The 13,459-nt window shown below is 44.2% G+C and overlaps 1 protein-coding gene across 2 annotated transcripts in view; it reads right to left on the bottom strand.

The window, feature by feature from the left end:
* Kcnk10 (potassium two pore domain channel subfamily K member 10) overlaps positions 1–13,459 on the bottom strand; it is a 138,503-nt gene that overhangs the window by 74,088 nt on the left and 50,956 nt on the right. For both annotated transcript variants that reach the window (XM_085697802.2, XM_048449376.3), the window contains exon 2: positions 3,816–4,150. In XM_085697802.2, the coding sequence (XP_085553928.1) occupies positions 3,816–4,150 (335 nt within the window). The remainder of the gene's footprint in view (positions 1–3,815; positions 4,151–13,459) is intronic.

Raw genomic sequence — 13,459 nt, 5'->3', positions numbered from 1 at the left:
AAGGAAAATCACTTTTAAATAGTATTCTTCTTAGAAGCTCTACATCCAGTGCTGGGCAGGGACAAAGTGAGCGGTTGTTGCACGAATCCACAAGCATGGATGTTTGCACACACATGAAGTATCAAGACCTGAAGGGCAAACACAATGACCTGATTCTTTATTGGCAACATTTGTAGCAACTAAAACTACCTAATGTGTTTTGTGATAGATACTATAGATAGGCATGATAATAAACCCTATGTCATAGCAGACAGACTGGAAAATATCCCAAGTCTAAGACTGATACTCAATGAGTCTGGAGAGAAGAAACAGAAAATTCTTTCTGCTAAATGCAAGGCACTCCAGTACGTCATAAGTAATGGAAAGATTGAATGCAGGCACGTATTTGAGAGAGAGAATCAAGTTCATCATAGAACAAGATTTGTGGGTTCAATGAATGAGGCAGGGTACTACCCCTTACTCTGAATCCTAGATAGCTGACACTTCTGTGCTTAGGAAGTCACTCGTCCTTTAGAATGTGTTTCTTCACTTAATGAGTGAGGTCAATAATGCCATCATAGAACACTGTGTTAGTTTCGTCACCAGGAAAAGTATCTGGGGAGGTCAACGTAAAAGAGTTATGTTGGTCACAGTTTGGGAAGTGTTAACCACGTTTGCTTGGCTCCATTATTAGGGGCGTGTGTTGAGGCAGAACAGCATGAAAAGAAGTCTGTAGTGGAGCAAAAGCTACTAATCTTATGGTTGCTAGGAAACTGGAAGACAGGGCAACAAGAGTATGCCAGGACAAGATCTGCCGTGAGACAAGCAGGTCCCGACAAGAGCATCCTCCTCTTTCCATCAGACACCACCTCCTAGTTTTCATCACCTCCCAGTAATGCCATCAAGGTATGAATTCATCAATGGCTCCATCCACTGATGAGATTTGATCCTCATGATACAGTCACTCTTAAAAGGTCATCAGTTGTCAACCAAGCCTTCAGTGTTTAAGCCTTTCGGGAAACAGCATATCCAAACCACAGCAATCATTGTTGTAAAGATTGTATGAAATAATCTATGTAAAATGCCCACTTCCTAACAGATGTCTATAGCACTACGTCAATTACTAGAACATCATCTTGGGTGTGTACACAGCTCATGTAACAGAGGAGTTATAGAGGTAAGCAAACCATGACACAATCCCACTCATGTAGAATAGAAGAGTCTATCTGAAGGGGTGGTGATATTAGCTTGGTCATTAAAATGAGTTCCAACCCCAGAATCTATGAAAAATAACAACAACAAAAAACAGGCATGGTAGTATACACGTATGATCTCAGCACTGGGGAGCAGGGGTAAGGAAGATCCCTGGGGCTCACCAGGCAGCCAGTCTCACCTATTTGACTAGTGCAAGTCTATGGAGAGACAGTGTCTCAAAAAATAAGGTATATTGATTCCTGAAGAATGACACCCAAAGTAGTTGACCTCTGGCTTCCAAATGGCACCTGCACACACACAAGCTTGGTAAGAAAGAGAGGAAGGTGTCATGAGAAAGCTTGGCTAAGAGTACTAAATTAAAGTGAGAGAGGAAAAGGAGTTCCCAACATTTTAACGCACAACAGGACCATAACATTGTAAGAAAGCTAAAAGGAAGAAAGTGAATGACCGGTGAGGTTGCTTAGTGGATGATAGGGGAACTTGTAGCCAAGCTCAATGGCCTGATTTCAATCCCCAGGACCACATGGGAAGGAGAAAACTGGCTACCGTGTGTTGTCTTCTGACCGTCACCAAGTGCGCTGTGGCACACAAGACCACCACTACCGCTACACATACACACATTAAATAAATATATACAGTAATTTTGAATACTTCTCTCATAAAGAGTGATAAATATTTGAGAAGATAAACACATTTACATTGATTTGAACATTCCAAAAAGTATTGATGGGTACCTCATATACAGTTTCACATAGCATCTAAAAATAAATAAATATAAATAAATAAACATAGTAAAACTGAATAAGTTGGGTAATGTGCTAATTGCACCATCAGAATGAGAACCTCCATGCTCTTACACATCATCCTTCTATTTTACCTGAGTCCTTTCATAAAGTAGAGGATCAAAACCTGGCTAATAAAGCAATACTTATTTAATCAGTCAATGCATGAACAAGCTCAGGTATCTTGGGACATCACCAATGTCCCAGACGTACTTTGATATTTCTCGATAAATAATCAGGCACAAAGCAACATATAGGCCACATATACATGGATTCAAAGACATGTTCCCTGTCCTCACTGTCTCACAGTCGAAGGAAGAAACTTTACATGTGATTGAGACTCAAGACAGAGCATCGTTCAGGCTGTGACATTCACCACAGTTAAACATGAGGTCCCTAACACACACCATACTTAAAAAATACTTCACAATTGCTTCTCCCATTCTGTCTGCTTTATAAGGTCTCAGATTCTATATTAATTTGTATAACACACTCCTAACACAGATTTGGTAGCTTTTTTCACAAAAGGCAGCAACAAAGGGTAAAGATATCCAAAGAATTGAATTATTACAAAAGAGTGCCATGAATCACTACCCTTGGACTTTAAAGTGTTATTTTTTTAAGTAAAAACTGAAGATAATCGTTATATTTATTCAGAGAGAAGTGGGGGTTATTTTCCAACTTCTTGAAGAAGGAAGTCATACTACCAAGACAAATTCAAGAGACTAGCTCCTCTGAGGTACCGAGTCATGAAGTTCCCTGCCCTCTCCATGGTATTTAAAATAAATGAATAGGCCAGGCGAGATTCGTGAGTGTTGTTCAATCCTGAGCTGCTGTGTTCACTAGAATTCTGAGCACAGGACCCCAAAGTTTGAGGGAATTATACAGTATGCACAAGCCATCTTTCTTTTCCATCCCTTTCCAAACTTTAGAAACATAGGGCCTGTGGGGAAGGAGCTCCCTTGTCCTATGAATGTCACCGCCTCCCCCTTATTATTCTTAGCTCAAGAGGCTGTCTGAGAAGGAGCCGTAACTTCAACTTCCTTTGCCTCCAAGGTAGGATTCCTACAATGAGCGCTCAGTCATGTTCCTCTCCTCAAGCTTCCAGACTCCTCAAACCTATCCCTTCCACTCAGACCTCCTTAGACGACTCTCGGTCTGTCACTATTCCCGTCTACTGCTCGCAAGCCCACCCTGCCTCTGCTGATGCTGCTTGGCTTCCTAGTTCTCTGCCTCCATTTCTCATGGATCTTTCATCCTCTGATGTTCGGAGAATATAAAGGGCTTGGTACAGTGTCTGGCATGTGGTGTTTCAAAACAAACAGTCTGGTGACTAGGACTACTCTGATCTCTATCATTTCTCTCCCATAAGCTGATTCCACAATTCTCTCAATGATCCACAAATACCCTCCTCATCCACATATCTGAGGACGGTTTCTCTCTTTCTCAAATTTTTTAACTCCGAATTTGTTTGTGGACATTTCTTCCTTTCTTTGACTTATGGGGTACCCTGTTTCCCCAGTTCTTTCCCAGAAAGCACAGACCAGAGTTAATCAACATGCATTAGTGGACTTGAATTTGAAAATTCTAAAATCCTTTTTCCCACTGCCACCTCTGGCCACCAGATCTGAAAATATATGATATATAACACAGCCTATTCCCATGTCAAGGTCCCTCTACTCCCACTTGTTGGCGTCTTTGAAGTATTACACATGTGACTTCCGCAGAGAAGATTTCCCGGATCATCAAAGACAAAACTTGGTGACCCACAAAGGTCATATCTAGTCCATCATCCAGCACCAAAGGCTGCTGTATGTTAGACACACACTCCCAGCTCACCTGGATCAATGTCTCCAGCTCCTGCGGGCTCACACAGATGTGATCTCTCAAGAATTCTGCCTTCTCCAAGGCGATAGTGTTCTTCTGACTGCTCTCAAAGGGCTGTTCCAATGCCCGGAAGACAAGGCCACCTGTGACGAGGTAGACCACCACCACCACAAAGATGGCAACCACTGTTTTCCACTTCATAACTGTTTGCAGGCCTCCCTGGGAGGCTCCTTCCATTCTGGCTACCACCGTGGCTCGGGAGGAAATGGAGAGGCGAGGAACCGGATGGTGCCCGTTAGTGGCACTCTTGGGCTGGCACACTGGTGGAGCTGCTGCAGGCACGGCCACTGAGGAAGCAGGCAGAGAAGAGGAGAGAATTTGTTCATCAGTACAATACATGAAACTCATCAGAAACAAAGAACATATGTCTTCCTTCAGCCGCCTTTCCAAACGTAAGGACGAAAAACTGGTTTACCAGGACTGCAAGTGGACAGTTTGATCCATTGTTAAGTACCTGGTTTTGGCTGTTAGTTTTTTAATGAGTTCTTAAAAGTGAGCATCGGGAGTCCTGATTCTAAAGGGAGGACTAGCAGTGAGTTAGAAACACTTACATTGTCCTACAAGGAGCCAAACTGGAAAGCTATCTATATTTATTTATACCTCATCTCCTCCCTCGGCTCCCATGTTCAAGTTTGTACAAATCATCATACTTGAAAAACAAGTCTATTATTCAGACTGAAGAAAACTAAACAGAAGTGAGATACACAGTTATTCTGTTCAAGTACAAAAGCAGAGAAGAAATGGGCATCTAGTGACTTTAAAAGGCCGTCTTGGACACCGGGGAAATGGTGCGGGCAAGCATGAAGTCCAGAGTTTGATCCCTGGCACTCATAAAAGGCCAGGTGCAGCCAGGTGGTGGTGGCACACGCCTTTAATCCCAGTACTCAGGAGGCAGAGGCAGGCAGATCTTTGTGAGTTCGAGGCCAGCCTGGTCTACAAAAAGGTAGTTCCAGGACAGGCTTCAAAACTATAGTGAAACCCTGTCTCAAAAAAAAAAAAGAACAAACAAATAAACAAAAGAAAGGTGCGGCAACCCACCCCTGTGACCCTAGCACTGGGGGAGGAGACAAGCAAATGCCTGGTTTGGGTTAGTCAACCAGTCTATCCAACTGTTGAGTTTCTGATTCGATGAGAGACTCTGTTTCCAAGCAATAAGGTAACAGTAGGAAACACCTGACTCTGACCTACACACACACACACACACACACACACACACACACATACACACACACAGAGGCACACATACCCACATGCAAACAAATCCACATACAAACACATACTCATATATACATGTGTCCCCCAAGAAAAACAAAAGACACACACAAACACAGAGAGGTGGGGGAGTGCATAATTAAAAGCCTGTTTTCTCACAAAGAAGGGAAGATCCTGATCCCAAGCTAAGGAAGAAGGGTCAAAGGTCAGGCACAGTAGAGAGGTTTGGGACTTGCCAAGATAGGTGGCTATAATTGGGGAAGGAAGCAAGAGTGATGGTTTGTGTCAATTAGCCCTCTTGCCTGAAAAAAATTAAGAATAAAATAGATCCCGAGTGCATTGCCTAATAGAAAATTCAATGACTTTGGTGTAACCACTCCTGAGCTATTAGCAATGGAATTTTTTTTCTCCAGCTGTCATCCAATAAGAAGCCACTGGAAATGAAATTTCCCCTGGTGCTCGGAGCACAGAATTTGTTAAGGTCCCCAGTTCTCTATCAAGGCAATTTCATTACCGTAGAAATAAATGCATTAAGCTGGCAGTTTCTCTGCCCGTGCAGGAGGTTAGAGGTAATGGCACGCGCTACAGAGTTCTGTCTTGTGCGTCAATGAGTGGTCACGGCACTTAGATGCATTCTAGTTTTCATTATCCTGAATCTCATTATGGCCTCTGCTTGGGCAGCACCGGGGCTGTTGTGTAAATAAGGTATTAGTGCATACACGTGACAAATAATACCGCCCCAGTGGGTCAGTCTGCACCATCACTAGACTGGCGGTGTCATGGTGATTCTGTCATGTCACTCTTTGTTGAAAATAGGCCTGACCTGATCCGGACCACACCTGGCTAGAGGCGTGGTTGCTTAGAAAAATCTATGTCTATAAATATCTGCTTCCTTGGGTCCTAGAAATCCGTTTTTCTCTTTGAAACCATCCACCTTTTACTAGATATTACTCTGTTCAACAGTTACTCAATATTAAATTCTTCTTGGACTTAATATGAAAACAAAATTTTCCATGATGCCTAGAAATCAGAATCATCCAGTTAGACATTCTTTTCTTTGGCCATCCTCTAAAGGCATTGAACTCGGGCTCCCACTTGCCCTTGCAGACCCCCCCCCACCCCCCAAGAGTTTTTTTGGTCTAGGATAGTTTGCTCCAGCGCTTCTGCCTCTCCATCCATGACTACAGCCTCATACAGGCTATCAGCATGTCTTGTCTAGACCAATCTAGTAGGCTTCTAAGTCACTTCCTTATCCCCGCTTCTACCCAGCTGAAACCTTACTTCTTGAAGTACCTCTTTCCGAAGGTTCATCCGAAGGTTGGCAGAAAAAAAAAATACCCTCCAAAGATACCCACATCTTAACCCTAGCACCTGCGAAAACATTACCTTACGTGACAAGATGTGAGCAAAGATGCTGAAGTGAGGAGATTACCCTAGACTGTGGGTGTGGTCACAGGACCACGGGACAGCAATGACGGTGGAGAATCAAGGCAAAGGCAGAGGTTGGAGTCATGCAGCTGTGAGCCAAGAGATATGGTCCCACTAGAAAATGCTTCTCCCCTACAGCCTCCAAAAGAAACCAATAATAAATTGGTTTCTTTATAATTATAATTTATAATTATAAATTGCTGGTTGAGGCCACTATGCTTGTGGTCCAGCGAAATAAATATACGTCTGCTAGATTAGTCTCCCTGGCCCAGCACCCACTGCCCCAGGCTTCCAATATAACAGGCTCACCTCCCAGATTCCTTGTTAGACTAAAAGACCTATAGTCAGGCATCATATCAGCCCCCTCTCTCTGTGTCCCCAGGAACCAGCATGGTGACTGACGCACAGTAGGCAGCCAACCAATGATGACCGGAAAAGGCGTTAGAGAGAAAATGAAGGAAAGTTGGCACAGTGCAATCACACACAGTGCAGAACAAGCGTTGTCAAACTAAAAATAATTACGAGGCACCAGTACGGAAAAGCTGGCCCTTGCACACAGCAGCACCCTGTTCTAACGACCACACAGCAGCAGCCCAGAATCTGCAAACTCATACCCATATGGTTCTCAGCCCAAAGTTGCTTCTTCCTCTGTGAAATCTTTCTGGACTCTTCTGTGCAGAGTCACCATCCTGTCTCTACAGCCTATCTTCCCACGAGTCTGTATGCTTTTGGAGTCAGAGATTATCACTCTTTCCTTGTCTTTCTTATTTTCACAGCTGTGGTCTTACTATGTAGCCCAGGCTATACTTAATCTTGAAATTATCCTGTCTCTGTCTCCCGAATGATGGGGTGAGAGGTATGTGCCATGACTCAGCCAAAAGTGCATCTTCGGTTCTTGGTATAGCGCCAAAGAAAGGGCGTTTGTTTCCTATTGCTGATGTCAGTCATTGTTAGTGAAGATTATTTTAAACTGCACACAATCACGAGCTCAGAATTACCACCAACAATAAGCATTAGCATTAATCACCTCAACAGTAAGTTCTTGCTTAATACTGAATGAACATAAGAGGCTAGGCATGTTGCCTCCTGTCTCCTTAGATAGCGGATTGGGTTCCCCACTTCCAGAGCTCAGTAAACTGCTATGCACCAATACATTGTCCTGTCTCTCCCAGGTTGAATGCTGAGACATCAGGCCTTACATTGGATCTTTTAATTTGCTTTGTGCCCTTGGCTTCTTTTGATTTGTGGATAGATATTAGCCAGGTTCTAAACTTTGAAATTTCAAACAAGGCTGACTAAGGGATGCCAACCCTTGGGGCCACCATGATCACTTCCCACCAAGGGCAACTGGATCATCTGACATCCCTGATCCTAAATACCATACATTCCACCTCTTCTTAGTGCCCCCTAGAGAGGAGCCCTGTAACCCTTTCACTGATGTCCTTATAGAACTCTGAAGCCACCAAAAATAGTCATTGCACCATGCTCCAAAGAACTGGATCCCAATTACTGGAGGAGTGGGGTATGTATGATTAAAACAAGTGTCTAAATTAAATATTAAAATGTTAAACTTTTTATTGAGCTCTACATTTTTCTCTACCCCCTCCCTGCCCCTTCCCTTCCCTTCAACCCTCTCCCAAGGTCCCCATGCTCCCAATTTACTCAGGAGATCTTGTCTTAAAATGTTAAATTTTTGAGTAAATAAATAATCTTGCAGTAGGACATGAGCTAGACAAGCTATCTGGACAAGAAGAAAAAATGACTATGAGAAAAATAGAAGCTTACAGTTAACTAGCTTTTGCATGCATTTGGCCCCACATGTATCAAATCAATCTACTTTGTATATTACAAAATAAACTTCCAAAAATCTATAACATCACATAAACAGTTTAAAGGCCAAATATATTGCATAGTATAAAGGTAAACTATCACGTGCTGTCTAAAGCTTTGATATTGAAAACATCAAGAGTCTGTGTCTACACAGGCCACAGACCCTAAGGAAGAACCTCCGATCTTATTCTACTACATAGTCATCATATTAAACTGACTCTTAAAGACTAATTGTTACAGAGTGGTGCATCTCTCAGCCCCCATCAGGGAAACTTCTTTTTGCAGTAGATCCCATAACACAGGGATCCACAATGTATCGAGGTGAGAGAATGAAGGAGAGCAGAATTCTCTACCCTAAATGGGACGACTACATCACAAGCCCTCTTCCCAAGTCTCAGGGATCGTTGTGGGAGAAGAGGCACACACACAAGAGGATACAGGCAGTACAAACAGAACTAGATAGACTTTTTTAAAAAGCACGTAAGAGTTGGATGGGTAGGTAAGAGGCAGATCTTGCAGGAATTGGGGGAGGTGGATGAATATGAACAAAATTCACTATGTATGAAATTCTCATGAAACTAATAAAAAGGAGAAGAGAGCAGGCGCTGGAAGCAAGGAGCCCCTCCCTTTTATCCTTCAGAAAGCTCCCTGACCCAGGGAAGGTTGCCCTCTTACCTCTACCAAGAAAGAAGGAAAACAGCAAGCATCTAAGGCCATTCATTAACTGTACTGTGGACAACAAGAAGGCAGGCTATGAGGTTGCTATTGTTCCTGCTATAGGATAAACATGCTGGCAGTGGGAACAGGAGGCCAGAAGCTCATCCACGGAAAGAATGCAGGGGCTGCTCTACCGGGAACTCTGTCCTTCAGGACTCCAGCTGACTGCCTTCGCTTCCCAGTGCTTTCTGTTGATTTCAGTGCCTTGGTGATGTCTCTTTGCCACTCTTTGTTCATTAACTCAGAAGCCTCACAAGAAGGGGCACAGTGATCTGTGCAGGACTCTTGCTGGGAACCCCCAGCTGCTGCCTCCCATGGGCTTCCCCAGTCAGTTTCTGCTGAATGTTTGTAGCCCCAGCCCCAGTTTGATGATGTCACCTTTTGTTTGTTTTCTGGATCAGGCTATGTTCATCATCTCTGCTCGAGGTGTGAGCACCGGATTTGATGACGTTTTCCTATCTAATATGATTTCCTATCTAATTGCTATTTCTCTTTATCTGCTTCTCCATATTGATTCCTCTACATTTGCTTGCTATATACTTACAAACTCATCCAAAACTACTGTAGGTAGATCTTTTTCCAGCCAGTACAGAACAGATGGTTCTAGAAATCCCAGCACTCCCAATGCTAGGTGGAACTGGACTTGAGAACGGTCTTTTAGGCTTTAAGCCAGTTCTTTGTACCAGTTTGCTGAGGTCTGTCCCCAGGAACAGAGTCTGAATCAAATCTGAAAAATGACTCAGTGTGCAAAGCATCGGAGCAGAAAAACAGTTTTATCCCCAAACCATCAACCGGGTGACCTTGAAACTGTCACTGAGCTTCTCTGTTTGCTTGGCTGCGAAATGTAAATAATCACTTCACTTCTTTGTAACACTGCAGGGCTCTCAGGACCAGCAAATGAGCTGCCCCGGTTTGCAGACTGGAGTATATCTGCAGAAGTCAGGAGTCCTGGCGGGCACTTCAGAACGTTACAAAACCTTTCGTGCATTTGCCTAAAAATGGAGTTGGCTGCTTTAGCAAATATGACTGCACATTTCAGCAGCTAGAAATGGATTTGGAGTCGGCTTCCCCTTGAGGGTGAATAAATTTTCCGAGGGTATTTTCATTACTCTGTTTATTCTCAAAAGCTAGAGTTGCTCTCGCTCTAGCAGGAAGTTGCCTAGTGACCTGAGATGTGTCATGATCATCTCTGTCTTCTTTTACAAAGAAACAAACTTGGATATTGTCATAGTGATGGTAGTAGTGGTGGTAGTGGTGCTGGTGGTGCTGGTGATGGTGGTGCTGGTGGAGGTGGTGGTGTTGGTTTTGGTGGTGCTAGTGGTGGTGCTGGTGGTGCTGGTGCTGGTGGTGTCGGTGGAGGTGGTGGTGTTGGTGGTTCTGGTGCCGGTGGTGGTGAGAGCCCTAGCCAAAGACTGTCACTCTAATAAACACTGGCATTTAACACACAATGTGTGTCCAGATCCTCCCAGAAGCAATGCCAAAAGGGAGCTAAATGTGCTCATATTTTTATTAAGGGGAATGCATACATGAAAAGAAATGAGGGATTGACTAGAGTAGCCAGCAGACACTATTAGTCTACCCTTGAGTAAAGAAGGGGTGTGGTTATAAGCACTCTGGGCCATCTGCAATGTAAGAAAGATCTGGAAAATCTGTCAAAGAGTTCTTGAGCCAAAGTCGCCATCCAGGAAGCTCTGTGTCTCCCATGGCATCCTTGCAAGTTTGATCCTGGCTGAGAAGAGCTCACGAGAAGCACACCTTCTGTCCAGCTCAGGCAATATTTCACAGATGCTTCCAGCTGCTATTGGTCGATTACATGCCCTCCAATGGGAGAGTGCAGCTCAGGGCCTTCACAGCTCCGCCACAAAGATAAAGGTGATGAGACCCAGACAGGCTGGGTAACTAAACCAAGGTCAAGTGGCCGGAATGGCAGAGCCAGGACTGCAGCTAGAAAAGTCTGACTTGGGAGTCACCTCAGCAGCGGAGCAGAGGAAAAGGAACAATTAAGAAGCCGCCCTTCTGTTCAAAACTCAGAAAGGAATTTGTTTCAGACAGGCAGGAAAATGTTTTCCGGTTTGTGGGGGAGTCTCCTTCTATTTCCTAGAAGTGATAGGTGTTGGAGTGTATCAATAAAGAATAGGTCCTACATTTCACAGCTCCCACAGAAAAGTATTCAGCAGTAAAAGGGCCACAGAGAACTGATGAGAAAGGAAACATTGGGTGGGAAGTGGATGTGGTCAAAATGTATGCATACATGTGTGAAAATCTCTAAGAAAGAAAGACAGTACTGGGAGACAACTCAACTCCCCTTCCATTCATTTTTAAATGTTTTCTCGTGAATATTCAGAACATGTCGTCATTACATGTGCGGGGGAGGGGGGATGGAAACAGGGAAGTCAGACTTTGGGCAGTTGAGTAAATTTCTAGTAATTTTATATTACTTGGTTTTCCTGTGTCTTGTAAGCTTTACTGCTTTGTTCATTCTTAAAGCCAATCAACAAACACCTGAGCTTGCCTTGTACCATGTACAGTACCGGGAGTACGTAAACGAGTAAGACACATCCCCTGCCTTCGGAGTGAGCAGTGGGATTGGCGCCCACCTGTGCACACATGGATCTCGCTTACGGTCACAAGGCTTTTCACGGAGAACAGTGACTCTAACCTATTTTCCCTTCGCAGGTAAGGAAACGGAAGCCCAGAGAGACGATCTTGAGGGACGTTTTTGGTAAATGGCAGACTCGACTCTGTCTCCAGACACCTAACCTTTAGTGTCTCCACTGTCGCAGTGTTGGAAGCTAACAGCATCCGAAGGTCTAAAGATCTATGGAGAACTTGAAACAGCCCCCTCAGAGCCTCCAGTAACCCCCAGCAAAGTGGGTTTGCCTGGTAATCCAGGCAAAGTGCAACTGTGAGTGCAGGTGGACTCACCGGAAATGGCAATCCTGTCTCCCTCACCTCCCTCCTTCACCTCCCCCCAACCCCAATGCCTGAAAGCCTTCTCAAGACACTTGCACATCAGTCCCCCAAGTATCCTACAAACCCCAACCTAAAGCTCATCCAGGCTCCCTAAAAGGCTTCCCCCAGACCCAGGTGGAATTGGGGTGTTTAGACAAGGGCAGGATTGGCGAAAGACACCAAATCCACCCCCAAACACCCCAACCATACCTGCTGTAACTATTAAGGCAGCCAGCAGCCAGAAGCCAGCCATTAGAAGGGAGTGTGCCATCCTAGGAGTCCAGACACCCCAGCAGCCGAACATGGCTTGTCCTGTTTCCATGTGACTCCTATGTGTGAAGGTTCCTTACTGTAAAAGCAATGACGCTAGTCCCTTTAAGAAAGGCAATTCTGTCCAGTCTATATGCACAATGAGCAAGCCCACAAAGGGACACTGGAACGCTATACCTTGGAGTTAAGCGCTGCTCTCTCTACCCCGTCCTTCCCAAAGCTTCAGTAGCTTATTACGGGTCCACTCACAACCACTACGTTATGGAAGCAACCTAGCAGCCCGTCAACAGAAGACTAGTTGGGGAAAACATTGGCTATGTACACGTGGAGTTGTTTCCAGACATAAAGAATGAAATTACATCACTGCATGATAATTACATAAAGCTCATTAAGTCAACCTCAGAAAGCAAATATTCCATGTTTTCTCTCATTTGTGGACCCTATATTTTACAGAGTTATATATAAAATCATGTACATACAGATAGCAGGCAGGTAGACGTGAGACTGTCTAGAAGAACAACAGGGACTAATGGGTGGGGGAGGGGAGAGCAGTGGAATTCAATGGAAGAACCCAAAGTATATTATAGGCATGTATAGATATACGTAACTAAGCATAACAGAATTTTAAAAGATTGGAAACTCCAGCATTCCCACCCATCCTGAGGATCTATAAGCAGTTAATAGTCGCTGGGGGAGGGGGAGACATCCTACTTAATGCTGCAGCCACTGGTAAGTTGTCCATGTTCCTGAAATAACCCCTTCTGCCATGTCATGATGAAATTTATTGAGTCACAGAAAAGAAAAAGGAAAGAAAGAAAGAAAAAGAAAGTAGAAGGGGAGGATAATTGACAGGGTCAAAATATATATACATGGAAATGGCGAAGTGAAACGCATTATTATGTATAATTACTATGTAATAATAAAACCTTTGAAAAATAAACTCAAGATAGAACAGAGCAAGATCTAAGACTCTAAGGAGCCAACTGAAAGAGAAAGAGGTGGCTAAGAGCAAGCTGGCCCCCTGTCTCATCCCTGCCCTCTCCTGTCCCCTCAGCGAGATGCCCATTTTCCTCTCACCTGAATCCCTGCCACAGACTCTAGTCCCCTCTCCTTTAGTTCCATCCTGAACACCACAACTACCTGGAGCTCTCCAGGGAAGCAGATCTGCGGCAGGCAGCACAGGACTG

This window comes from Myodes glareolus, chromosome 11 (assembly GCF_982192425.1).
Source record: "Myodes glareolus chromosome 11, mMyoGla1.1, whole genome shotgun sequence".
Lineage (NCBI taxonomy): Eukaryota > Metazoa > Chordata > Mammalia > Rodentia > Cricetidae > Myodes > Myodes glareolus.
This window is presented reverse-complemented; position numbering and strand designations above follow the sequence as displayed.